Consider the following 26,989-nt stretch of genomic DNA (forward strand, 5'->3'; position numbering starts at 1 on the left):
CTGCCAATTTTAGAAATCAGAAAAATAGCACCTTACCTCAAGGCTGCTGTGAGAATCAAATATATGGACATAAAAGCACTGTAAATTTTAATGTTCTAAACAAGTATGCTAAAACAATAACAGAAACAACAACTACTGATTTGTGCTACCCGACAGGGAAGAGTTTACTGTCACAAGAGTCAAGGCATAATGCTCCTGTATTTTCTGCTTTCAAACAAGGGATTCAGATGACACAAAAGATAAAGCTATATATATATATATGCCTTAATAAGTTAGTGTTTTGTTATCTTTTTGTTAGGTCTGAGCAACTTTCTTTTGTACCATTTTAAACATCCTTTAGGTAGGGATATTCCCTTCCTTATTTTAAAATGTTTAGTGTCTAAGAAAAAATAGTAAAACAATACAAAATAAAACTTAGTAACTTTAATTATGAATTAAAGAAATATCAATGTTAAAAGTAAATGAAACTTGAAACAGATCACCAGAAATACAGACAGACAATATTGGTGAATTCTATAAATTAATATAAAAAATGTCAGTAACCAGATATTATTATACATGCATTAGTTTAAAGGGACAATATCAACTTTAAGTATTTTCTGAACTGGAATACTTTCCAGTTCTTATTGAATAAGGATAAAATTTATGTGTATACATCTGTATGTATACATAGTCAAATGTTATTTTTAAATAAATTGTCTCAAAATTTTCTAGGAAGTACACAAAAAGTAATTCAAATAGATTGTACTTCAAGAGAAATAGCTTTAATTTTGTTAAAAAATGCGCTAGATTGTTTTCTGTTTTCTAGCCAATAAACAGATTTAGCAGTCATAAAAATAAAAAATAGCAATATAAGATGATCAGATACTGGTCTTTAATTAAGGAGTTCTTATATAGTGAAACAAATTGCAATTTACCAGCCAGAATTAAACATCATTTGACAGTGTCCTTTTAAATTACCAGAAACTATGCCTAAAAGCATCATGCATATGTAAATGCAATCTTTTACCTTCACCATCATCTGAAAAGGTAGACAAAAATGAATAAATAAATGAATAAATATACATACATATATACATACATAAAAAGTGGGTGATAAAATAGTTTATGTAGTAGAATTCACAATACAATAAGAGTTTAAAAATGTCAAGAAAGCAATATAATTTCTAAACAGAAGAGACTCATATTCATTTTACTCAAATAGCAAAAGAGATATAGCATATGCTATTCAGGATGATGAGACAGATTTTCCAATAAATTAAAGAGTTATAAAATATCTCCAAGATAAAGAACTCGAAAATAAAGTTCATTATGTAAACTTCATGCATTGATTTTTTTATTTTAAGAGAGAGGAAGGTAGGGATAGAGGGAAGAGAAGGGAAGGGGGGAAGGAGGAAGGAAAGATGGTAGGAAGGGAGAGAAAGAGAGACATGAATCCACCTTTCCACTCATCCATGCATTCTTGCATGTGCCCAGAGTGGAGACCAATCCCCACAATTTTGGCATATGGGGGCAAAACTCTAATGAACTGGGCAACCTGGCCAGGGCCGGTAAGAATGACCCTTTGGTAAAAGTCCAAGTTCCCATTTTAATCTTTCTTAGAAAAAGTGATTCTAGTAAAGAATAGTATCTTTTTTTTAGCCAAAGGATAATTTTTGGATGTTGAATTAAAAATAGAGAACCCAAATATATAAAGTGAAACAATAAAATTGGGACTCTGAACTTGATTATATCATAAATTTATAATCAAGGAAAACCACCTAAATAAAATTTATTGCTGCTATATAATATTTTTTAAAACAGAAAAATCATCCATTATAACAGCAAAAAAAGAGTCTTTTAACATATTATAACAAGTGTGTTGTACCTAATTTTCTTAGAGAAATAACTAGGCAAAATAGGCATCTTCTTCAAAATATGTTTTTGTGTATACTATATTTCAATACTGTCATATGATTGACAGCTTCTTTTACCATGGGTACCCAAATTATATTTACTAAAGATTTTTCACCCCTGGAAAAGTAATAAAGTTTATTATAAGCTAGATATTATAGAGAAATAAAAATATAAGAAAAAAGGATTTTTAAATCTAAAATTTTTATTATTCAATAAACCCAGTTTAAAATGTTCCCATTACTGCCGAGACCGGTTTGGCTCAATGGATAGAGCCTCGGCTTGGGGACGGAAGGGTCCTGGGTTCGATACCGGTCAAGGGCATGTACCTTGGTTACGGGCACATCCCCAGTAGGGGGTGTGCAAGAGGCAGCTGATCAATGACGCTCTCTCATCGATGTTTCTAACTATCTCTCTCCCTTCCTCTCTGTACAAAATCAATAAAATATATATTTAAAAAAAATGTTCTCATTACTGATATTCTGTGATATTAATATCTACATATATTTCTGCTCTACTTTTATTTAAAAAATTATAAACCCAATATCATCTACATTTCTTTATGACTTGTTTACTCAAGATTTTTTAAAGATCCTATTATTTCAATGTAAATTAGACTTACAAAATGCATGCATGCATAAGTCCACCTTTCTGTCTACAATAATGAAAAACCATTTTGTCCTACTGCAACAGCCAATCTGATAAGAATGTACTCTTCAAAAGCACTGTGAAATGTTAATCAATGCATGTTTTTATACTATGCAAACAGAATGTATTCAGACTTCTAGTAAAGTGTTCCACATACTGACAATAAAATAAATTAATTAATGACAGACTACCTTAATTAAGCAAGCAAGTAATTTTAAACAAAAAAGAATGTACAAAAGAAATGTGTGGATTTCAAACTTATTCTTATCATGTCACACCAAACAGATGCAATGTAAAAAAGACTTTCCTTTTCTTTTTCTTTTTTAATCCCCACTCGAGGAGATTTTTTTTCCATTGATTTTTAGAGAAAATAGAAGAGAAAGGGAAAGACAGAGAGGAACATCAATGTAAAAGAACACAATGATTGGTTGCCTCTTGCATGAGCCCTGATCAGGGAGAAGCCTGAAACCAAGTTATGTGCCCTTGATTAGAATCAGATCTGGGACCTTTCAGCCCACAGGCTGATGCTCTTAAAAAAGACTTTCTTAATTTAACAAGTTGTTGCTCTTTATAAATTATCATGAGTCCTATGATGAAAGTTTAAGTATTAGGAAAAAAATCATACTGCTCACCAAATAGCATAAATAAAATAGCTTGATTTTTAACCAATAGCCAAAAATGATTATTTAATCCAGAGATTACTAATATTCATATTGCTTAACTAAAACCAAATACAAACAGAGGAATAAATATTTTTTAAAAGAGAAGAATCATTTTCCATCTCCAAATTACAAATAAGGCAATAATTTTAAAGGCACTTTTCTGGAACTAAACATATGTCTTCCCTTTAGTCATAAAAATGAAAAAGAGAAACACACACATAAAATTAGTACAATCCAGTTTACTTTACGTACAAAATACACAGTAAAAGAAACTTACCTAATTCTTCTTCTTCATCATTAGATATTATATTAAATAGTGTATCCAAAGCATAACCTATTATTTCAGAATCCGAACTGGAAAAAAGAAATAATTACATTTATACACTCCTAGTTAGAGTATGAACTATTATGACCATTTTTACACAGTTATTAACAAAATTATATAAAATATTAAAAGCATCAAGAGAAAAGCAATTTGTTACCTACAAAGAAGTCCCATAAGGCTGTCAACTGATTTCTCATCAGAAACTCTACTGCCATGTGAATGGCATGAAGTATTCAAGGTAATGAAAAACAAGAATCTGAAGCCAGGACTATTCTATCCAGCAGGGCTATCTCATTCAAAATAGATGGTAAAATAAAGAGCTGTCCAGACACAAAAAGGCTAAAGGAGTTTATCACCACTAAATCAGCACTGTAAGAAATGTTATTAGGTCTAGTAATAATTAATGTCGTTTTCTAATACTTTTTAAAATCGAATTTATTTAAACAATACAACAAAATTTAATCAACAATATAGTTGCCGTTGTTTTCTACTACTTGTGCCCAACGCTCAGGAAGCATTTTAATCCCTGTTGTAAAATTCTTGTGATTTTGATGCAAAAAATTCGGTCAATGCATTTTTGAGGCATTCTTCATTATTAAATTTTTTTCCAAGAAGAAAGTTTTGCAAAGAACAAAACAAATGGTAATCAGAAGGGGCAATATCAGGAGAATATGCAGGCTGAGGGAGAACTTCCCATTCCAACTGGCGCAGTTTTTCAGCAGTGATTCTTGCAGTATGCGGTCGTGCGTTATCGTGGTGAAGAATTACGCCCTTCCGATTAATCAGCGCGGGTTCTTTTTCTCTTAAAGCTTGGGCTAACCTTTCCAATTGGGCACTATACACTGCACTTGTAATGGTTTGGTTAGATGGTAAAAGTTCATAATGAAGAATTCCTTTAAAATTCCACCAAACACACAACATCACTTTTTTCGCATGCAAGTCAGGTTTTGGCGTGGACTGCGGAGCCTCATTTTTGTCCAACCATTGAGGCCGCCTTTTCAAATTAACATACAGCACCCATTTTTCATCTCCGGTAACAATTTTCTCTAAAAACGGCAAACGGTTTTGACGAGAGAGGAGCGAACTGCAAATTGTGACTCTTTGATTACGGTTGTTGTCGGTCAACTCATGAGGAACCCATTTTCCAAACTTTTGGACTTTGCCAAGTGCACGCAATTGATTGGAAATTGTTTTTTGTGAACAATTTAAAGTTGTCGCAAGCTCTTGTTGGGTAATTTGAGGATTTTGCACCAAGAGAGCTTGTAGAGCTTCTTGATCAAAATTGGACACACGGCCTCGACCACTCTTGTCATCTAACGAAAAATTTCCCTCGCGAAATTTCTCAAACCAACGCTGGCATTTTCTGGCGCTAACTGCATCTTGACCAAGAGCATTACAGATGTTTTTTGCAGCCTCACTTGCTTTTCTTCCTAATTGGAACTCGTAAAGCATGCAGTGCCGAATATGCTCTTCATCTGCCATCTTCTTAGCCCTAGTTTTGCAACAAAAACCAAACCAAACACAAACTTTTTCAAGCAAAACTTGTTAATTGCACTTCACACGTTCTGTAGATACCACGTGTTTGAAGGTTATGTCAATACAAGTCAACGCCAAGCAAGATTTTAAACGAATGTTTAAAAACGACATTAATTATTACTAGACCCGATAAAAGGACTACTGTAATAATAAGAAATAGAAAAACACAGGCATAAAAATTAAAATGGCAATAAATAAATACCTATAGATAATAACTTTAATTGTAAATGGTTTAAATGCTCCAATCAAAAGACTTAGGGTAGCTAATGAATAGAAAACATGACCCATATATAAGCTGACTATAAGAGATCCACCTCAGAACTAAAGACTCACACATGATGAGAATGAATGGATGGAAATGTTAATGAAAATTAACATTTTTTAAATTAAAAATTTTCATGCAAATGTTAATGGGGGAAAAAGCTGGGGTAGCAATGCTCATACCTGACAAAATAGACTTCAAAATGAAGGCCATGATAGAAGACAATAAAGGGTACTAGTAATACTAAAAGGATAAATTCGACAAGAATATATAACCATGAAAAACATATATGCATTCAATATAGTAGAACCTAAATACAGTAGGTCCTCAGGTTATGTCGGCGATCCCTTCCTACAACTCAACATAACAATTTTCGCTGTAAGTCAGAACCCACCTACATAAGCACTTACATCACTCACATGGAGCACATACACAGCAGTAATGAAGTGAAAGAGAAAAAAATTAAAAGCAAGATAACAACTCCTGACTTTTACTTGTGGTAAATAAATGACAGAAAACATAAAGCTCATAGGTACATATATCGAAATGACTGAACTTTTTTTTTAATATGTAAATTAATGGGAGATGGCAATGTAATCATGACGTACGCTGATTCCGACATAACCCGAGGACTGCTTTTATATAAAAAAAAACTTCTTTAAGTACTTCAAGGGAGAGATCGATAGCAATACAGTCACAGTACGACTTTTAACACCCCAGATCTTCCAGACAAAAAAATCAACAGTGACTGTAAATGACACACTGGATCAGATGGATTTAACTGACATACAGAAGTTGCAAATTATACATTCTTCTCAGAATGTACATGGATCATTCTCAAAGATAGACCACATGTTAGGACACAAAACAAGTTTCTACAAGTTCAAGAAGATTGAAATCATATCAAGCATCTTAGATCACAATGGCATGAAATCAGAAATCAACTATAGTAAAAACTCTCAAAAACATGTTATTATGTTATTAAATAATGAATTAGTTACCAATTAGATCAAGAAAGAAATCAGAAACTTCCTTGAAACAAATAAAAATAAATACATACCAATCCAAAAATCTATGGACTACAGAGAAAGCAGTCCTGAGAAGTTCATAGCACTATAGCCTACCTCAAAAAACAAGAATATTTTTAAACTATCTAACCTTGCAACTTAAAGAATTAGAATGAGAACCAGAAAAGCCCAGAGTAAGTAGAAGGAAGGAAACAATAAAGGTCAGAGAGAAAATAAATGACACAAGACAAAAAAACCCCACAAAAACAAAAGATCAATGAAATCAAAAGCAGATTCTTTAAAAAGATAAACAGGATTGACGAACCTTTAGCCAGACTCATCAAAAACAGAGAGAGGACTCAAATAAATAAAATCAGACACAAAAGAGGTGAGGTAACCACTACACCACAGAAATACAAAGGATTGTAAGAAAATACTATGAACAACTACATGCCAACAAGCTGGACAATGTGTATGAAATGGACACATTTCTAGAAAAATACCATCTTCCAAAGTTGAATGAGGAGGAATCAGAAAACCTGAATAGGCTGGTAACAATTGAAGCAACTGACACAGCAATCAAAAACTTCCCAGCAAAACAAAGTCCTGGTCCAAATAGCTTTACAGGGGAGTTTTACCAAACATTCAAAGAAGAACTAACAAACTATTCCAAAATATTCCAAGAGGAAGGTACACTTGCAGGCTCTTTTTATGAGGTCAGCATTATACTAATTCCAAAACCAGATAGAGAGACTACAAAGAAAGAGAATTACAGGCTAACAACCCTGATGAATACAGATGCTAAAATCTTCAACAAAATATTAGCAAATTGGATCCAAAAATATATTAAAAAGATCATACACCACGATCAAGTGGGATTTATTCCAGGGATGCAAGGCTGGTTCAATATCCATAAATCAATAAATGTGATACATCACATAAGTAAACTGAAAAACAAAAATCACATGATCATATCAATAGACACACAAAAAAGTATTCAATGAAATCCAGCAACCATTTATTATAAAAACTGTCAGAAAAGTGGAAATCAAGGGATCATATCAACATAATAAAGGCCATATATCACAAATCTACAGTTAACACCATACTCAATGGGCAAAAACAAAAACCATTTCACCTAATAGGAACAAGACAGGACTACGCTTTTACCACTTTTACTCAACATAAAGTTGGAAGTGCTAGCCACAGCAATCTAGACAAGAAGAAATAAAAGGCATCCACATCGAAGAGGAGGAAGTAAAATTCTCATTATTTGCAGATGACATGACATTGTACATAGAAAACCCTAAAGACTCCACCAAAAAACTAGATTTAGTAAGTGAATTCAGCAATGTAGCAGGATACAATATTAAGAATCAGAAATCAATGGCATTTTAATTTACTAATAATGAACTCTCAGAAAGGGAAACTAAAAAAGAAATCCCATTTACTAATACAACAAAAAATTTGAGAAACTTAGGAATAAACTTAACCAAGGAGGTAAAATACCTGTACTCAGAAAATTACAGGACACTGAAAAAAGAGAGGAAGATATCAACAAGTGCAAGAATATTGTATTCACAGATTGAAATTAACGTAATTAAAATGTCTATATTACCCAAAGCAATCTATAGATTCAATGCAATCCCTATTAAAATGCCAACAACATATTTCACAGATCTAGAATACTCCAAAAATTTATATGGAACCAAAAAAGACCCCAAACAGTTGTAGCAATCTTGAGAAAGAAGAAAGAAGTTGGAGGGATCATGAAACCAGATACCAAGTTATATTACAAAGCCACTGTAATCAAAAGCCTGGTACTGGCCAAGAAGAGGCATATGAATAAATGGAACAGAGAACCCAGAAATTGACCCAAACCATTATGCTCAATTAATACTTGACAAAGAAGGCAAAGGGCAGACAATGGATCAAGAGAGTCTCTTCAATAAATGGTGTTGGGAAAACTGGACAGATACATGCAAAAAAAAAAAAAAAAAAAAAGTAACTAAACCATCAACTTATACCTACACAAGAATGAACTCAAAATGGATAAAAGACTTAACATATTATTTTGTTAAGTGTAAGTGGTGAAACCATAAAAATCCTAGAGGAAACCATAGGCAGCAAAATCTCAGACATCTCGTATCAATTGTTTGCTGATAAAATCTCCTAGAGCAAGGGAAACAAATGAGAAAATAAACAAATAGGACTACACCAAACTGAAAAGCTTTTGCACAGCAAAAGAAACTATCAACAAAATGAAAAGGGAGAACATATTTGGTAGAACAAACTTGCCAATCATATATCGGATAAGGGGTTAACTTCCAAAATATATAAGGAACACATACAACTTAAGAAAAGGAAGACAATCCATTTTAAAATTGGGCAAAGGATCTAAATAGACACTTCTCCACCGTGGACATAAAGGTGTCCAACAGACATGAAAAAATGCTCAGTCACTAATCATCAGAGAGATGTAAGTTAAAACACATGCAGTATTATCTCACACCTATCAGAAGGCTACCATCAACAAATCAACAAATGACAAGTGCTGGCAAGGATGTGGAGAAAATGAAACCCTGGTACACTACTGGTGGGAATGCAGACTGGTAGATCCACTATGGAAAACAGTACAGAGTTTCATCAAAAAAACTAAAAATGGAACTGCCATTTGACCTAGTGATTCCACTTCTAGGAACATTCTAAGAAACCCAAAACATTAATCAGAAAGAATATATACACACTCCTATGTTCATAGCAGTATAATTTATAATAGCTAAGATCTGGAAACAACCCAAGCACTCATCAAATGAGTGGATAAAAAAGCTGTGGTATATTTACAGCATGGAATACTACGCAGAAGTAAAAATGAAGGATCTCTTACCCTTTGAGACACCAAGGAGGGACCTGAAGAGTATTATGCTAAGCAAAATAAGCCAGTCAGGAAAAGACAAATATTGCATGATCTCACTCATATGTGGAATCCAATAAACAATATAAACTGATGAATAAAATAGATCCAAAAACATAGAAGCATGGAACAGACTGATGAATCTCAGAGGGAAGGTGGGGGTTGGGGAATGGGTGGGGAGAGATTAACCAAAGAACTTATATGCAAATATGCATAACCCGTGGACACAGGTAGTAGTGTAGTGAAGGCCTGGGGTCATGCGGGAGGAGAAAGGGGTGATAAGAGAGGCCAATAGAGAAAGAAAAAGGGGACATCTGTATTACTATCAACAATAGAGATAAATTTAAAAAATTATAATAAGAAAAACAAAAGAATTATAATTGTTTTAATAGATTTATCCTTCGTTTCTTCATTAGAGATTGTAAAACAAATTAAAATTTCAAGAAAACTTAAAGAGGCTTACCGATCTGTTTGTAAAACATGGATAAGATGTTCCATTGCTTGAATACCCACTTCCAAGCGATATTTCTGCACAAAACAAAAATGTTAAAGAAACTAATATCCAATTTAATAAACTTGATAACTAACAAAGTGTTACAGACCTTAGATAATGATTTGAGAGCACGCACAGCATTTCTTCGATCATCTAGTAAAGTAGATGAAGCTACTCGGTCACAAAGCTTTTGGATCTGTTGAGAAAAAGGAAATAGCATTAACAGAAGAGAAAGCACAAAAAAATAAACATGAAGTTTTCACCAAATTTATATCACCTAATTATGAAAAAATTAAAAATAAATCAACAAATGAGATATAATAGAAATGGTCTTTCACAAATGTAACAATTTAAGTAATATTATAATATCATTAAATAACTAGGTAATAATTTAGTTTCATTACAGAGATCAAACTTGAAAATGAGACAGTTGAAAAATAAAAGTGGTGGAAGGGACATCAAATAAAATAAGTCACATAAACTGAGAAATTAAATCAATAGAACCAGAGTTTTTTAAACATGCCTATGACTGTTTGAACCAAGAAGGGACATAATCCATGAGGGTAATAGTAGAAAATGGGAGGTTATTTAAAAATTTCTTAAACAATAATTGTTTATATCATAATTTCACCATATTTAAACAAGAAATTCAGAACTGTATATAAAATTTTTAAAGTTTTAAATGTACCTTATAATCTACAAAGATGAGACATTTCTATTTTAAAAACTTGTAATAAATTTACAAGAATTAAAATTCAAACTGAATTTTAAAATAAACATTGAGCATTATTTACAATAGGAAAAAACTGGAAACAACTGTTCAAAAAGAGAAGAAAAACTAAATGAATTGTGGTAAATTCTTTGGTATATATTTTGCAGCTACTCAAAAAAATTAACTGTATTAACACAAAAATACTATTACTTAACTAGAGGCCCAATGCACGAAATTTGTGCAAGAGCAGGCCTTCCTTCCCCCAGCTGCTGGCACCAGCTTCCCTCTTACACCCGAGATCCAGGCTTTCCTCCAGCTGCTGGCAGGCACCCAGGACCTGGGCTTCCCTGGCAGCCCTGCTTCGTCTGGAAGGTTGTCCGGTCTAATTAGCATATTATGGTTTTTATTATTACAGATAAATGGTGGTGGTGGGGGAGCAAGTTGTAAAACTATAAGTAAATTGTAAACCTATTAAAGCAAAAGTACCAAGCTGTGTATGTAAACTTTCATAAAAATAAAAAAATTGGAAAATTAAAACTATATTTTCTAGAAGAAAAATCTTTGTGAACTTTAATTAGGCAAGATTTCTCAGGTATACTTTAAGAGCACAATTCATAAAAGAAAAACATAATTGGAGTTTATCACTGCTGCTCTTCAAAAAATACTGTTAAGGGATTGAAAAGATAAGCCACAAATTGGATGAAAATATTTGGAAAACATCTGATAAAGGATAGTTTTATAACCTTCTATAATTCAGGTACTTTATAGAGCTAATAATCAGTTATTATTTTATTATAAATTATTCATTCTTTAATGACAGTTCTTACAAAGATTCTATAAATAATATTTTGACATATCACTCAAACTTTTGCACCCTATGTATCTGAGTAAATAGTGTTTTCCAAATTATATTCTATAGGCTTTTAGTGTCCCAGAAGATATTAATAGACTCCCTATGAGCACAAAACTTGTGGAAACAAGGTTACACAAAATTAAGTAGGTTTCTGCACTGCAGGATTTCTGTCTTTACTATGCTGACTTGCATTTTTCATCCTACAGAAACAGTATTACCAAAGCAAGCTTTACTTTTTTATTTTATTCATTCTCATTGCTCAGATTGAGGAATTATTTCTACTGTAAACCGTATTCACCTTCATATTTATGCTATGATTTTCCAAAATGGAAAGACCATAACTTACTCTTTATTAAATAACTAGTACCTTTCCTACTATATATATTTTTTTACCATTAAAATGTCTTAGGCCAAAAATAGTTTTCCTAATAAGCATGACTGTAATTTCCTCTACTTGGGTCTTCTACACCTTTAAATTTTTTTCTAGGTAGTTTATATTATGACTGGGAAATCTTTTGTAGGCATTTTCTGCTTCTTTTTAATCCTAGACTTTAAAAAAAATATATATTTTTATTGATTTCTTACAGAGAGGAAGAGAGAGAGTTAGAAACACTGATCAGCTGCCTCCTGCACACCCCCACTGGGGATGTGCCCGCAACCAAGGTACATGCCCTTGACCGAAATCAAACCCGGGACCTTTCAGTCCGCAGGCCGACGCTCTATCCACTGAGCCAAACCAGTTTAGGCTTAATCCTAGACTTTAAGCACAGACTGGCTCTAGATCTAGGAACTTCACCTGGAATTTCCATCTCTATTTGCAGTAGTTTGTCCAAGTGCAATGCAGGACTTGAACTCCAGCCTCAATCCCATCTTTGGTGGATGTATAGAGACGTAAGTCAAAATGTAAATTTCCATGTCTGGAAGCTTCTCAATCATTATTTACTGAATATGAAAGCTATTTGATGGTGGTGGAGATACTTAGCTTTAGGAATACTGGAGGGAGATAATCATAATCCTAAGACTTCAGCCTTTTTTAAAAATTTGTCATTTATTTTGTGTTCTAACATGCTAACATTTCAGCATTGTTGGTGGTGGTGATTTTAAAGCTTTGAGATATACAGAAAGATATTATTTATTATGATGATAAAATAGCAATGAGGTTATTTTTATCTAACAGATTCACAAAGTTAAAATAACAGTAGCATATAACAAATTATTCCATATTTATAAAATCAAAATCACAACTAATCTATGCTATTAGAAGTCAAGACAGTGGCTGAAACCGGTTTGGCTCAGTGAATAGAGCTTCGGTCCCAGGTTCAATTGTGGTTGCAGCACATCCCCAGTAGGGGGTGTGCTGGAGGCAGCTGGTTGATGTTTCTCTCTCAATGTTTCTAGCTCCCTAACCCTCTCCCTTCCTCTCTGTGAAAAAAAAAGTCAGGACAGTGATTACTCAGGGGGCAGTCAGGGACTGAATGAAGCACAAAGGGGACTTCAGAGATGCTAGCAATGTTCTTCTGTTCCTTGATCTGGGTGTTGGTTATCTATCGGGTCTAGTAATAATTAATGTCGTTTTTAAACATTCATTTAAAATCTTGCTTGGTGTTGACTTGTATTGATATAACCTTCAAACACGTGGTATCTACAGAACGTGTGAAGTGCAATTAACAAGTTTTGCTTGAAAAAGTTTGTGTTTGGTACCTATTAGGTCTAGTAACAATTAATGTCGTTTTCTAATACTTTTTTAAATCGAATTTACAATATTTAAACAATACAACAAATTTAATCAACAATATAGTTGCCGTTGTTTTCTACTACTTGTGCCCAACGCTCAGGAAGCATTTTAATCCCTCTGTTGTAAAATTCTTGTGATTTTGATGCAAAAAATTCGGTCAATGCATTTTTGAGGCATTCTTCATTATTAAATTTTTTTCCAAGAAGAAAGTTTTGCAAAGAACAAAACAAATGGTAATCGGAAGGGGCAATATCAGGAGAATATGCAGGCTGAGGGAGAACTTCCCATTCCAACTGGCGCAGTTTTTCAGCAGTGATTCTTGCAGTATGCGGTCGTGCGTTATCGTGGTGAAGAATTACGCCCTTCCGATTAATCAGCGCGGGTTCTTTTTCTCTTAAAGCTTGGGCTAACCTTTCCAATTGGGCACTATACACTGCACTTGTAATGGTTTGGTTAGATGGTAAAAGTTCATAATGAAGAATTCCTTTAAAATTCCACCAAACACACATCACTTTTTTCGCATGCAAGTCAGGTTTTGGCGTGGGCTGCGGAGCCTCATTTTTGTCCAACCATTGAGGCCGCCTTTTCAAATTAACATACAGCACCCATTTTTCATCTCCGGTAACAATTTGCTCTAAAAACGGCAATCGGTTTTGACGAGAGAGGAGTGAACTGCAAATTGTGACTCTTTGATTACGGTTGTTGTCGGTCAACTCATGAGGAACCCATTTTCCAAACTTTTGGACTTTGCCAAGTGCACGCAATTGATTGGAAATTGTTTTTTTGTGAACAATTTAAAGTTGTCGCAAGCTCTTGTTGGGTAATTTGAGGATTTTGCACCAAAAGAGCTTGAAGAGCTTCTTGATCAAAATTGGACACACGGCCTCGACCACTCTTGTCATCTAACGAAAAATTTCCCTCGCGAAATTTCTCAAACCAACGCTGGCATTTTCTGGCGCTAACTGCATCTTGACCAAGAGCATTACAGATGTTTTTTGCAGCCTCACTTGCTTTTCTTCCTAATTGGAACTCGAAAAGCATGCAGTGCCGAATATGCTCTTCATCCGCCATCTTCTTAGCCCTAGTTTTGCAACAAAAACCAAACCAAACACAAACTTTTTCAAGCAAAACTTGTTAATTGCACTTCACACGTTCTGTAGATACCACGTGTTTGAAGGTTATGTCAATACAAGTCAACGCCAAGCAAGATTTTAAACGAATGTTTAAAAACGACATTAATTATTACTAGACCCGATAGGTATGTTCAGGGTAAGATTTACATATGTCACATGTGTACTTTTCTATATACTTCTATAAAATGTTTAAAATACAACTATAGAGGATAGACAAAATATAAATTAGTGAATTTGCTGTCCTACCTGCTGGAAAACAAATCAGATTCACTAAAAAGAGATGTTGACAGGAAGCCAGGAAGGCTGGTCAACCACCTTAATTGCTCTAACCACTCACCCTTTAGTTGAGACATTGTTAGCTGAAGCAGCCTCCACCTTGTTTGTCCCGTGTGTCTGTTATTTCCTGCCTAAAGGCTTCATGTAAATTTGTTTATGTTGCCTAAGATGTTTTCCCTAAAGCCTTAATAAAAGGGGATGGCAGGGCCAGAGCAGGGAGCAGTTCTCCCACTAGAGTTGGACTACCACCTGGCCCCCCGTATTGCCGAACTAAATTTCTTCAAATCTCAATTCTCTTCATTTGTGTGCGGCCCTTCTCCAGAACCAGAATCCTGAACCAGAACTCTTTCCATGCGGGTTGTGAAAGTGATTCCTATATCTGGCTTAATGGCTGCAGCGTCAGCCTGTTGGAATGAAGGGTCCCAGGTTCGATACTGGTCAAGGGCACATACCTTGGTTGCAGCCTTAATACCTGGCCCTGGTTGGGCTTGTGTGGGAGGCAAACAACCCATGTGTCTCTCTCACATTGATGTTTCTCTACAGACCATTTGTAGATTTTTTATTTGCTATTAAGAAATTTGATAATTAAGCAAGAAAGTAATATATCTACAGCAAAAATCAGTCAACTTTAAAATCAAAATTGAGTACATGGACTTTGCAACTTCTGCTTTGCTATGTGAAAGCCTTATTACTTCCTGATAATATTCGATTGTTGAAGGTGCTGAATAAGTGACCTCTCCATAATAAAATGCTATGTTGCTACTCTTTACAGACAACTGAAACCAAATGAAAGAAAAACATCTATAAAAGGCTAATATGCTAAGTGTCCATCTGACTGGTTGCTATGATGCTCACTGACCAGCAGGAGGCAGACGCTCAATGCAGGAGGTGCCAAGATGCACACTGGCCATTTACAGAGAAATGGCACCACGGACCTGGTGCCCACAAAGCAACACTCTGCTTCCCCAAGTAGGACACAGGCCCTGCCAGCACCCTAGAGGGACAACCCACCAAATCGCAGCCGATGCTGCCAAGATCCCATGGCACAAAATGCAGCCCACAGCCCAGCCAAACCCAGCCCAGCCCATCCTGGAAATGGCTGCTGTGGGCACCAGGTAATGATGTCATGTAGTTATGCCCAGCTTTCTCTCTCTACTGATGACTAGCCTCCTTGCAGTTTCTTCAGCCCAGGAACATGACTTGCTTTATAGCCAGGTACAAACATTCACACTTCAACCAAATGTCTGTGAAGCATTTTCCCACGCCTCATGTCATTTGATCCTCAAAGAAGTCCTGGAGTAGGTAGATAGATTTGGTCAAATCCTATTTTCTTTTCATTAGCTGGAAAATGGAGATTTAGAAAGCTTAGAAACTCGCCCTGACTGAAAAGAAGAAATGGTGGACCTTGAAAATAACCTCAGGTTTTCTCACTGTGCAAAATATAGTCAAACACTACTGCAGTTACATATTTTATCCTTTGTTCTGTGTAATCTACAATAACAATCTGCTTCATGTTGATATTTAGTGCTGTGTTGCTGACAATTACTTGAAAGGGAAGTTGGGGTGCTTCACTGGGCTGGGAAAAGTTTAGCTAAATCAGAAAGCAGATCTAATTAAACAAGTTTATCTATACTAGAGTCTGTATGCATGAAATATGTGCAAGAGTAGGCCTTCCTTCCCTGCTTGCTGGCACCGGCTTCCCTCTGGCACCTGGGACCTGGGTTTCCCTGGCAGCCCAGGCTTCATCCAGTCCGGAAGGACATCCAGTCTTATTAGCACATTACGCTTTTATTACTATAGATATAAAGCTCTCGCTGGCACCAATTGTATGTGTTTCAACTTGTCGTTGCCCATCATGAATTTGGTTGACACTTCTATTACAGAGAAAGGGCGAACAGCGATATTCAAATATTACTTCTAATTAATTTCCTTTCAATGTTCACAAATTCATGTACTGGACCACTAGTATTATATATATTCCAAATACAGGCAGGTCTATATTTTTCAGTTGATATTTATCAAGCAAAAAATTTGTAGCACACAAGTATGCTTGCCTTATATTAAGAAATTATAGATCTCAATGATCATTATTCCATTTATTCCTTACTTGAAAAACCAACCTGGAGCAGTACAATTGGGCCTCTTTCTCTATTCTTTCTTTCTTTTAGTGATTTGAACCCTCTGTGTTTAAGCGTGGCACATGGCAGTACACCTAGACTACTTTTCAAGCCTTCCTTACATCTAGGCAGTGACTACATTGCCAATGAATTGCCATTGCCTTCCAGGTCATGTTCATAAATTTAAAGGGAGCTATTTGCTTTTTATTTTAAATCCTCATCTGAGAATATGTTTTAGAAAAATAAAGAGAGAGAGATACAGAGAAAGATAGATATAGACAGAAACATCACATGGATTGGTTGCTGCCCTATCCCCCGACTTGTATGCGCAGCAGTCAGGGATCCACCCACAACCTAAGTATGTGCCAAGATAGGGAATTGAATCCACAAACTGTTGGTGCAGATGACAACACTACAACCAACTGAGCCACCAGGCCAGAGTGAAGCTTTTTGTTTTTGATTCTTCGTTCTCAATCCCTCAGCTGGAACTTTAGCCTGGTTCAGTGATGCATCTTTAACAATACAAGTAAGGGCAGCATCCTAGGGAAGGCAGGGCACCTTATAAAGCAGCACAGAGGCCTCTGGACATCCTGAGGAGCAGAACTAATCTACCCTAGGATCACCTTCTAATCGGCCTTTTAGTGGCGAAAGACAAACTTTTGTCTCAGTTAAAGCTGTGTTTTTTTGGCCTCAGTTCTAGCAGCTGATCCAATACCTGAACTAATAAACTAATTTTAAGAGGAAACGAGGCTCAGAATAAGCAATAAACCCAAAAATACACTGTCTGTTTAGTGGCACAGTACAAATTACAACTGAGCTTCATACTTTCACACCTTTTCTACTATCCTACATTGTCTCCCATGCAGAGAAATGTTAGTCTGAGTACCTACTGCAGGTACTATAGGAACTGCAAGGTTTTTTGTTTGTTTGTTTGTTTTTGGTAAGTTAGGAAACATTGTAATGTGGTTTTAAAAATAATTTAAGTCAATATTTCAAAATCTCAAGATTCATATAAAAATCCAGATTTCCCAACTTTTCTTTAAAAAAAAAAAAAAAGTCAGCTTGATAGCTAATGATAGTTAACACTATATTTTATACGATTTAAGAAGCCATCGATTATAAGATTCACCACTTTTTAAATGTATCACCAAGAACAAAGAAATACTGCCAATTATAATTACTAGATGCAACCTGATTTCAGAGATGTTTATTTTAAATGCTAATGTGCATCTCAAAATAGTTAAAATCTGGAATATATAGTATCTATTATGTGTCAGTGTGTTCTAAAGTTCTTTATAGTTTTACCTATTAATATTCACAAAAACCCTATGTAATAGACACTATTACTATCCACATTTCAGATCTGAAATAACAAAGCCATATTGGGTTATTTGTCCAAGTTCACACTATAAGTGGTGGGATGGCAATCAAAGCCAAGCAGTTTAAGTGCTTAATCACTTGGTTAAATTAGATCTCTGGATCTACATTTCTGGAGGCCAACAACGGTCTGAAATTGAGCAGTAGATACACTCTCAAGTCAGCATATGCAGGCTCCGGAGATTAAAAATGGCAGTGGAGGAAGAGGATGCTGCATGGACACGCTCCCAGGACCAAAATGAAATTACAACTAAAATACAGAAAATTTCCTGAATAATCAAAGAATATGCAGGCTCCAGCTTCATCCCAGACCTCTGCTCTCTTCTCTAATCCAACTTGCTTCACTGAACAATGATGTGACCCAATTGACACTTTTAGGATCAGAGTTCATGACTCTTGCATTAAGTAACAGAATGCTATGTATTAACAAAAAGCAGTTTTAAGAAGAAAAAAATTTTTGAGTAAAATTTAGTTGAGTTAGTAACTATATATATATATATATATATATATATATATATATATGATTTTTTAAAAATATTTTTTGTTTTATTGATTTTTTTCACAGAGAGGAAGAGAGAGGGATAGAGAGTTAGAAACATTGATGAGAGAGAATCATCGATCAGCTGCCTCTTGCACACCCCCTACTGGGGACGTGCCCGCAACCAAGGTACATGCCCTAGACCAGAATTGAACCCGGGACCTTTCAGTCTGCAGGCCGATACTCTATCCACTGAGCCAAACCGGTCCTTTAGAGGGACCACAAAGGGAGAATAAGGAAAAACTCAAAAAACAGTAGTTCTTCAACTAATTCATATGATGCTGACTAGGTATGAAGTGCTCTGAGAGATAAAGACAATGATGAATTAGACATGGAACCTTTTATAAAGATGCTTTTATAGTCTATTATACAGTACTACTAGTAGTATAATTAACAAAAATAACTATAAATATGGTATTTTTAAATAATTTGAAATAAAGTAGCCCTATGCTTTAACATGCAAAGTTCTCTAAGACATATCAATGAAAAATGTAAGACATAGAAAACCATAAACAGTGTATCATTTATGAAAAAATGATATAAATATGCTCATACAAATACATGACTCCATAATGCACAAATGCATGATTATGCATAAAGGTCTAAAAGAATTTATACCAATTAAGAATAGTGGTTATTTCTGCAAAGAGAACTGAAATTGGCAATAGGAGTCAAAGAGGACTTAAACTTTACTAATATTATTTGCCACTTTGTATAATTAAAAAAATGAAAAGGCTTATCAATAAAATAGATGTAACATCATGCAGCAAATGCAAGCGATCATGTATCAATTCTTCTCTGTTTTTAGTAACTTCCAAGTGAGATTCTCTTGGAATCAATTCCACTTACCAAGAAAAATATGAAAAGGACAAATTCCACGAACTAATTCATAATCAAAATTCATAATAACCTGACTTTAATGTTTGTTTGTTTTGCTACCCAATGGTGCCATTTATTTTTTTATTGTGATACACAAAGAAGACCAAAACAGAAGCAATGGGAATAGGAGAGACTAGGAAAGCAAAAAGTGATATAAGGAATGGAAAAATGAAAAACCACTGAAAAGTAAAAAAATAAAATAAAAATATGAAGGTGCCATAAAGCTAGGATGCTGAAGGAACATTTAAAATTTAATGGACATTGACATATGTAGTTTGCAGTATTTTCTTACAATTTCTAATATAAATACATATTTTTTAAGTATTCAGTAACTATTTAACTGATAAGCAAAAATGAAGAGCAGGAATTCAAATTTAAGAAATGTAATTCAACCATTCAGTCATTTATTCAACACATATTTATCAGCTCTAATGCAAATTTATTTAGTGACTAACTTTGTCTTCATGAAGCTTAGCACAGTTATTCCTTCCTTGGAGAGAACTTTCCCATCCATGACTGGTTCCTATAGGACTAAATTAATTCACGTTAACCAACAGTCAATTCATTTATATTGTTTAAATGGAATAAAAAATATATTACTCTTTAAGGATACAAAAAAGAGCCAGATATTTAATTTTTAAATTGAACTCTATAACTGAAATTTTACAAATAAAGTAAAAGCCAGTTTTATCTTTAAATGAACTAATTTATTATAAAAAATAAAAATAAAAAGTGGGCACATTACAAAGCTAAACATCAGACAAATCCAGTGAATCTAACACAATCTATTTCCATTAAAATTATCAGTAAGTCAACCTAATTAATATATTGCTTCACTTATTCTATATGCCTTCTTAAATAAATGATTTCCAAAACAACAACCTTTTAAGCAAGTTATTTTAATAAAACTTGTCTACCAAATAATCTATCACAAACACTAGCATCTCAAAGTCTAACACTGAAAGTTTTCAAATTAAAGGTAACATTTTATACAAAAAAAAATGTTTATGGCTTTTCTGCCTTGAGTATAAAAATAAGCATGCTTTTTGTCTGATATCCACAACAGACAAAGCAGTAGTAATAATAGGAGCTAAGTACATAAAAAGAGAGAAATGGTATTTAATATCAACAATTTATATAAGAAATTCTTGCATTCTCTTCTAAGAGATAATCAGACTCAAGAGATCATAATTATTTCTCAAATCATAAAGCATCAGGACTTATTTTATCTTTTAGGTATTAAAAGAGAAATATTTCATGAACTCTATAATGTTGATGATAACTAAGGATATTTCTAAAATGTAGCATTCCTCTAAAATGGGTGGGGAACAATTTTCTGCCAAAGGTCATTTGGATATTTATAACATCACTTGCAGGCCATGCAAAGTTATCAACTTAAAAATTAGTTGCTATATTTGGTCAAACATTTAATTAATTGACCCTCTAATGACTTGGCAGGGAAGACCAAATGATTTCTCAGGCCTTATAAGCAGGACCTGCTGGTTGAATGTTTCCCACCCTTGCTTTAAAAATATATTCTCTAGGACAATTTCCCCCTAAATATGTTCCTCAGAACATTAGACCTACAAGGTTTTCTGGTGGGGAAAAAGAAGGGAGGTCTGGTCAAATAAATTTGGCAAACACAATTTACTTTATATCTCTATCATGAAAATATTTGAAAACTTAAAGTCTTATATAAATATTAGTTTTCTGTGTTTCATTTTTTATCATAACACAGCACACTTCTTCGGTAACAAAATTCCTTTGAATACCTCTACTCACTCTCTTTGGAACATACTTTGGTAATGCTAGGGTATGTAAAATTTTAGAACCACATTAAGTAATCTAATTTTTTAAAAAGCCATGTAGCTTTCAGTAAGATACCACTTAATAAAAACACTATAAGAGACATCTTTGGTGGAATACAGAAGTGATTTAAATATAAATCATATTCTCTAACATTTATTGTGAGAGAAAACACCTATCAGTTATGACCTGGTTATTGATGCAGAATATGAAACATAATCCAAACAAGAGTTCAGACTACACATTTATAGTAACAGTTATAGCCCAGTGCACGGAATTCGTACACGGATAGGGTCCCTAGACGTGGCCAGCAATCAGAGCCAACTGGGTCCTTCTGGCTAGGGCCTCCCTTCCCTGGCTGCCGGCTAGGGCCTTCCTTCGTTCTGTGCACCCCCCTGGTGGTTAGTGCACATCATAACGAGCCATTGAACTTTGGTCTCCTAGTCCAGTGGTCGGCAAACTGCGGCTCAAGAGCCACATGTGGCTCTTTGGCTCCTTGAGTGTGGCTCTTCCACAAAATACCGCGGCCTGGGCGAAATCTGTTTTGAAGAAGTGGCACTAGAAGAAGTTTAAGTTTCAAAAAATTGGCTCTCAAAAGAAATTTCAATCGTTGTACTGTTGATATTTGGCTCTGTTGACTAATGAGTTTGCCGACCACTGGCCTAGTCGAACTCCAGTGGGGACACTTTGCATATTAGCCTTTTATATATAGAGATAGTATAAAATATGCTTGACCAAACTAAAACTGTCTAAATTTAAGCACACACTCAATTTTTATTAAAAGTATAGCTGTGTCTATATTGTTAGCCCTTTTGCTTTTTAAGCCAGCTAATCAGCTTGATTTAAAAAGAGATGCCTTAACAGTATGCTAACTCTGCATACTTCTGTGGACTTTAGCCAACTTTCATGCTTTAGGTACAACTTGCAAAGGGGAAACTCCCCTTTGATTTATCATCAAATGTAGTTAGTAACTATCTTGATATTTTCAATAAACTAGCTTTTAAAAAGGCATTAATTGGAAGGTAGATGAAAAAATTAAGCCTGTGTAAGCATTAAAAAAAAAAAAAAGTAGCATTTTTACTATAATTAGTATTTATTTGCACCCAGCAAAGTATGTCAAGGTTAGGAGGTTTCAATCATCAGAAATCATTGCCTTTCTCTACCTAAGATAAAAAAGAGAGAAAAATGACTATAAATGTGAAAAGTTTAATGTGGATGAAATTCTAGGATAAAATATTCATAACTCTATACAGAATTATTGGTTATCGTGATACAAATAGAAATATTTACTACTTTGTCTTTGAAGAACATCTTAATACCAGTCCAAAATTACTCTTAACTGAGAGTATGATAAACTAGATATTATACAATCAATAGTATAACCCTCACAAATTTAAAAGATACTTAGGTTTAGTAAGAAAAAGTAAGAAAGCAGGCTAAGCACAGTATATTTGAAAAATCCCTTAAGTAAAAAGTTTGACATAATAGACTTCAAAACCCGGTTCCCAAACTTTGATTCCTACAGTCACTGTTTTAATACTTAGTTCTTTGTAACCTGCTATGATTATAGATCTGTGATTTCTTTCATATAATACTATAATTCATTCATTTAACAAATACTTAAGTATCTATTATTATGGAAAAATAAAGACTAAAATACAAATGAAGCCTGCCCTAAAGACACTTAGGAGTCTGAAATATATGAAACATATATAAATGGTAGAAAGCCAAATCTGTTTTAAATGTGAAGATTGTTCAGAGGCAAAACAGATTGTTTGGTGGGGGAAAGAAGGATACAAATTAGGGAATGCACTGATGATAGACTTACTTAAAGAACAGGTAGACCTTAGACAACAACAAAAAGAGGCTTTGTACCGGAAAAAATGAGAAAAGCATGAAAAATGGAAAACCACAATGAAAATAATTTAATTTTGCAGAAATGTAAAAACTACAAAATACTAAATAATAATAGAAGTTAGCAGTCTCAAGCTCTGGCAATTTTAATATCCAGGCCAGATCTAATCACCAATTAAAACATCTAATGTTGAACACAGAGCTCTATAAATATTTCTAAATTAGTGAGTCATGACCCCTTATATCTATTATACTCCCTGATGGAATGAGATGGCGAAACAAATTTTACTTTTACTGTAACTTAGAATAAATGATTAATTCTCTTCCAAAGACAAACTACCTTTCCAATTTTCAGTGTACATACTCAAAGTTAGGCAAGGACAAGAACCCTCTTTCATTTTGTAAATACAACATACACTCAAATGATACTCAAGCTTCATTTTGAAATCATAATATAAAAAGTATGTTGTTCCATTCACCATGGCAAGATCAAAGTGTTCTAGTGTCAGTTCTGCAATACTGTGCAGGTCGCTCTGTACCTCAGTTTCCTTAACTTTTAAACTGAGGGGGTTCAACCTGCATGAGCTGCAAAGGGTCTTCCAGCTTTAAAATCCTATACTCAATTGTACATCATCTTCCATCTATAATAGGGGTGTCGAACTCAATCAGAGAAGGGGCCAAAATCTAAAATCCAGCCTAAATCACGGGCCGAATGGTTTACTGAACAGTCATAAACTGTCATTGTGATGGAAACGCAGCGGAGTGCAGTGATGACAGCGCGGTGCGGGCCACATTGCAAGGCCTGGCGGGAAGGATTTGGCCCGCGGGCCTTGTGTTTGACACATGTGATCTATAACAAAAAAAAGACAGTATTCTTCCTGTAAAAACATGGAATATTGAGCACAAACTAGGTGTCAGGCTCTATTTCTTATTTCACTTAATCCTCATTACACCCCTTATTTTACTCATAGGGTATGAGCCATCTTTTATCTGTCCAACCCAATTATGATGGAAGGTAAGGGTTCAAATCAAGGTCTAACTCCAAAGCAAATTATAGTAAACCTCATTTCAAAACTTGATGCCCTAAACCAAAAGTATCAGACAAGACAAAAACAAAACAAAACCACATGCCAAACGCTGAAGAGGGGGGCTGTAACTGTGGTAATCTGGAGAGAGCATGGACTTCTATCGATAATGAGAGTAGCTCAGCTGCCTTGTAGTCCCACGTGGGAACCAATAAGAGAAGCCAAATATCAGTTTGTATGTTTGTGTGTGTGACATCTCCTAATTTTCAAAGGAAAACAGATTTACCAGCTTCCAACTGCTTTAAACAGTTCTAACCCAGATCTGTAAGGTTACTTTTAATAATTTATACCTATAAATTCCCAGGGAAGTTTTAAAATATGGGCACCAGCAATAAAGCCGAAGCTTTGAAGTAAAACTTGGTTGGATCCTGGCTCTAGTATTAGGTGTGACATTGGTCAAGTTACTTCACCTCTCTCAGTCTCATTTTTTCCCCTCATTTGTAAAGTGAGGATATTATTAACTGTCTTGCAGGGTGGCTAGGGATTAAAGGAGAATGTGGACTCAAAGAGCTCAGCACAGTGTCTAACACAAGGTAAGGGCTTGACAAGAAAAGTTATTATTACCCTTTAGCATTCCAGTAACATAAAACATGATATATACCATGTTCACAGGCATCCCAGCTATATGTATGAATACTCCCCGAAGTCTGCCTTTAAAAAATCATGTTTTGTCACTTTTCTGTAGACCTAAAACAGAGTTTATTTTTAAAAAGTCCACACACACTAATTTCTAATAGATGCCAATCAAACTTCACAAAGTTGAAGTTTATCATAAACCTAACAATCGAATCAACTACCAAGGCTGTTTTCTGTGGCTAACCATTTTTCTAAAGTGATGCCGACAGTAGGGTTACCATGAATTCAAGACTTCTGAACAGGGTGGGTGTAAGGGAAAGTGGTTGGTGTTGGTGATGGGGGTGGGGTGTCCCCAAAACTCTTTTAACTGGAAAGATCCCTACGAACGTCCAAGTATTTCCCAATTGGCATCTAGTTGCGTTAAGCCCGAAAAACGGGGTCCGAGCTGTTGATGGGACAAGAGCAGGTGGCTTGGTGCCCCAGCAGGTTTTTTTTTATTCTTAGACACATGCTCTGGTCAACAGCTGGGTTTTAAACTCAGCCTTCCCCACAGCCCCGTTCCCGACCGCGGGAGAGGGAGCAGGACTGGAGGCTCCCCTCGGCTGGCGGAGACTCCGGCCAGAAGGGAGGAGGGCGAGGCCCGCGGCAGGGAGGGGCGTGGGAGGCGGGCCCGGCCACCTCCGCTCCGGATCGCCCCTTCCCGGGCGGGCGGTGCGCGGCTCGGACCACCTCCTCGCGGGGCCTGCGGCGCTTAGGGACGCGGCTGCTGTCAGCCGGGCCGAGCCGCCGCGGGGTGGGGGGCTGCGCTAAGGGACGCAAGGGGAATAACTCGGGGCTCCTGGAGAAAAAGAGAGGCGGCATGTAGACCCCCACGGTGGGGCGCGGGAGGTGACCCCTGCGTCCTCCGTTCCCCGCTCCTGCCCGAACCCTAACCAAGTCCCGGACGACCCGCCGCGCCTCTCACCGTCTCGGCTTCCGTGTGCTGGGGTCCTGCACTCTGGCCCCCCATGACCCCGCGGAGGAAATTCATCTTGATGATGTTCAGCCACCGGCTCTACCGGCCCCTTCGGGAAGAAAGAAAGGATAGCCTCCCCGGCCCTCCGCAGGGCCTGGCCCCCACGTCGCACTCCGCGGCCGCCGCCTCCGACTCGGCGGCCGCTCCAGCCCCCTGAGCCCGGAAACGCTTGCGGCGGAGATGCGCATGCGCGGAAACGTGGCGTTACGTGGCGGCTCGAAGGGCGAAGGAGTAAACGACAGGAGGTCCGCAGCCTGGACCCGCCCGAGACCCGCCCAGTGCACAGGCCACGCCCCCTCCGCAGGGACACGCCTTCCGCTCCCGCCCCCCTGGGATCCCCGGGGCTGAGACCCGTCACCCACGTGGTCGGAGCCCGGCCCCGCCGGCTGGAGAGGATCCGGAGGAGAGCGTGTACGTGTTTTGGCTGGCGGGGTGTGCAGCGGGCGCCGAGCGAGCGGGACTGACTGCGGGCAGCCTAGCCAATCTCGCATTTTGCAGTCTTGCATTTTGTTGAGTCGAAAGTGAAATTTTCCGTCGGCCGACCAGACAGGTAAGGGATCCCGGCCGCTGGGAGGGTTCGTTTGGTTTTGTGGTGTTAAGAACCCCGTAAATTGTATGTCTTTGCTTGGCTTTGTTTGGTGCTGAAAAGGGTGCTGGAAGCCCCCTCACTCCACTGCCACAGGAGGGCGCGTGTCTCAGATTTTTTGCTCTTCAAACCTGTTCAAAGGAACGCAGGATCGAAACACCGGGTACACCGCTATTTTTCAAGTGATGTGAGGAGAAAACCAATCGAACTCTGCATTTGCCTTACGAGAGAAAGTACATTGATCTGCTGGGTCCACAGAGGGGCAGCTAGTAGCAGAATGTTTTGTTATTAACTCTCAAGCCCTGCGTTTCAGCGGGTGTGTGTTTTTTAGCAAGAAAAAAAATGTCGTGTTTGTTTTTTTCCGCCCCCAAATCGGTATGCATTGTTCCCTTCAAAATGAGATTTCCAGGGACATTTGCTTCTGGAGTAAACGTGTAGATTTCTTGAGCCCAAAAAAGCGCAGGGTCTCGATAGCCAACTGCTTCATAAACCTTTCCACTTGGATGCCCCCACAGGTTTCAGATTCCCCAGCCTCCCTTAAAGAAAAAAAAATAATCAAGATGCTCCCTATGCTCTGCCACGATCAATAGTATCACTAGCCTAATAGTAGCCTAAGCTAGAAGGAGGAAGCTGGGAAGACTCTTAAATTCTGGACTCCCGTTCCTCTCCCCCTCCCCCCAATGTCTAGGAGTCAAGTTCTATTATGT

General features: G+C 36.4%; 1 protein-coding gene across 7 annotated transcripts in view; it reads right to left on the bottom strand.

Annotated features, from left to right (window-relative positions):
• USO1 (USO1 vesicle transport factor) overlaps positions 1 to 25,920 on the bottom strand; it is a 74,153-nt gene extending 48,233 nt beyond the window's left edge. The window contains exons 1-5 of one of the 7 annotated variants that reach the window (XM_036413434.2): positions 25,646 to 25,920; positions 9,850 to 9,936; positions 9,711 to 9,775; positions 3,481 to 3,557; positions 1,010 to 1,021 (exon numbers count right to left, since the gene is read on the bottom strand). In XM_036413434.2, the coding sequence (XP_036269327.1) occupies positions 1,010 to 1,021; positions 3,481 to 3,557; positions 9,711 to 9,775; positions 9,850 to 9,936; positions 25,646 to 25,711 (307 nt within the window). In that variant the 5' untranslated portion in view covers positions 25,712 to 25,920. The remainder of the gene's footprint in view (positions 1 to 1,009; positions 1,022 to 3,480; positions 3,558 to 9,710; positions 9,776 to 9,849; positions 9,937 to 25,645) is intronic. The other 6 variants (XM_036413455.2, XM_036413465.2, XM_036413474.2 and 3 more) reach the window with 6 other exon arrangements.
• Between the last annotated feature and the right edge of the window lie 1,069 nt (positions 25,921 to 26,989).

Source organism: Pipistrellus kuhlii, unplaced genomic scaffold (assembly GCF_014108245.1).
Source record: "Pipistrellus kuhlii isolate mPipKuh1 unplaced genomic scaffold, mPipKuh1.p scaffold_m20_p_1, whole genome shotgun sequence".
NCBI classification, from domain to species: domain Eukaryota; kingdom Metazoa; phylum Chordata; class Mammalia; order Chiroptera; family Vespertilionidae; genus Pipistrellus; species Pipistrellus kuhlii.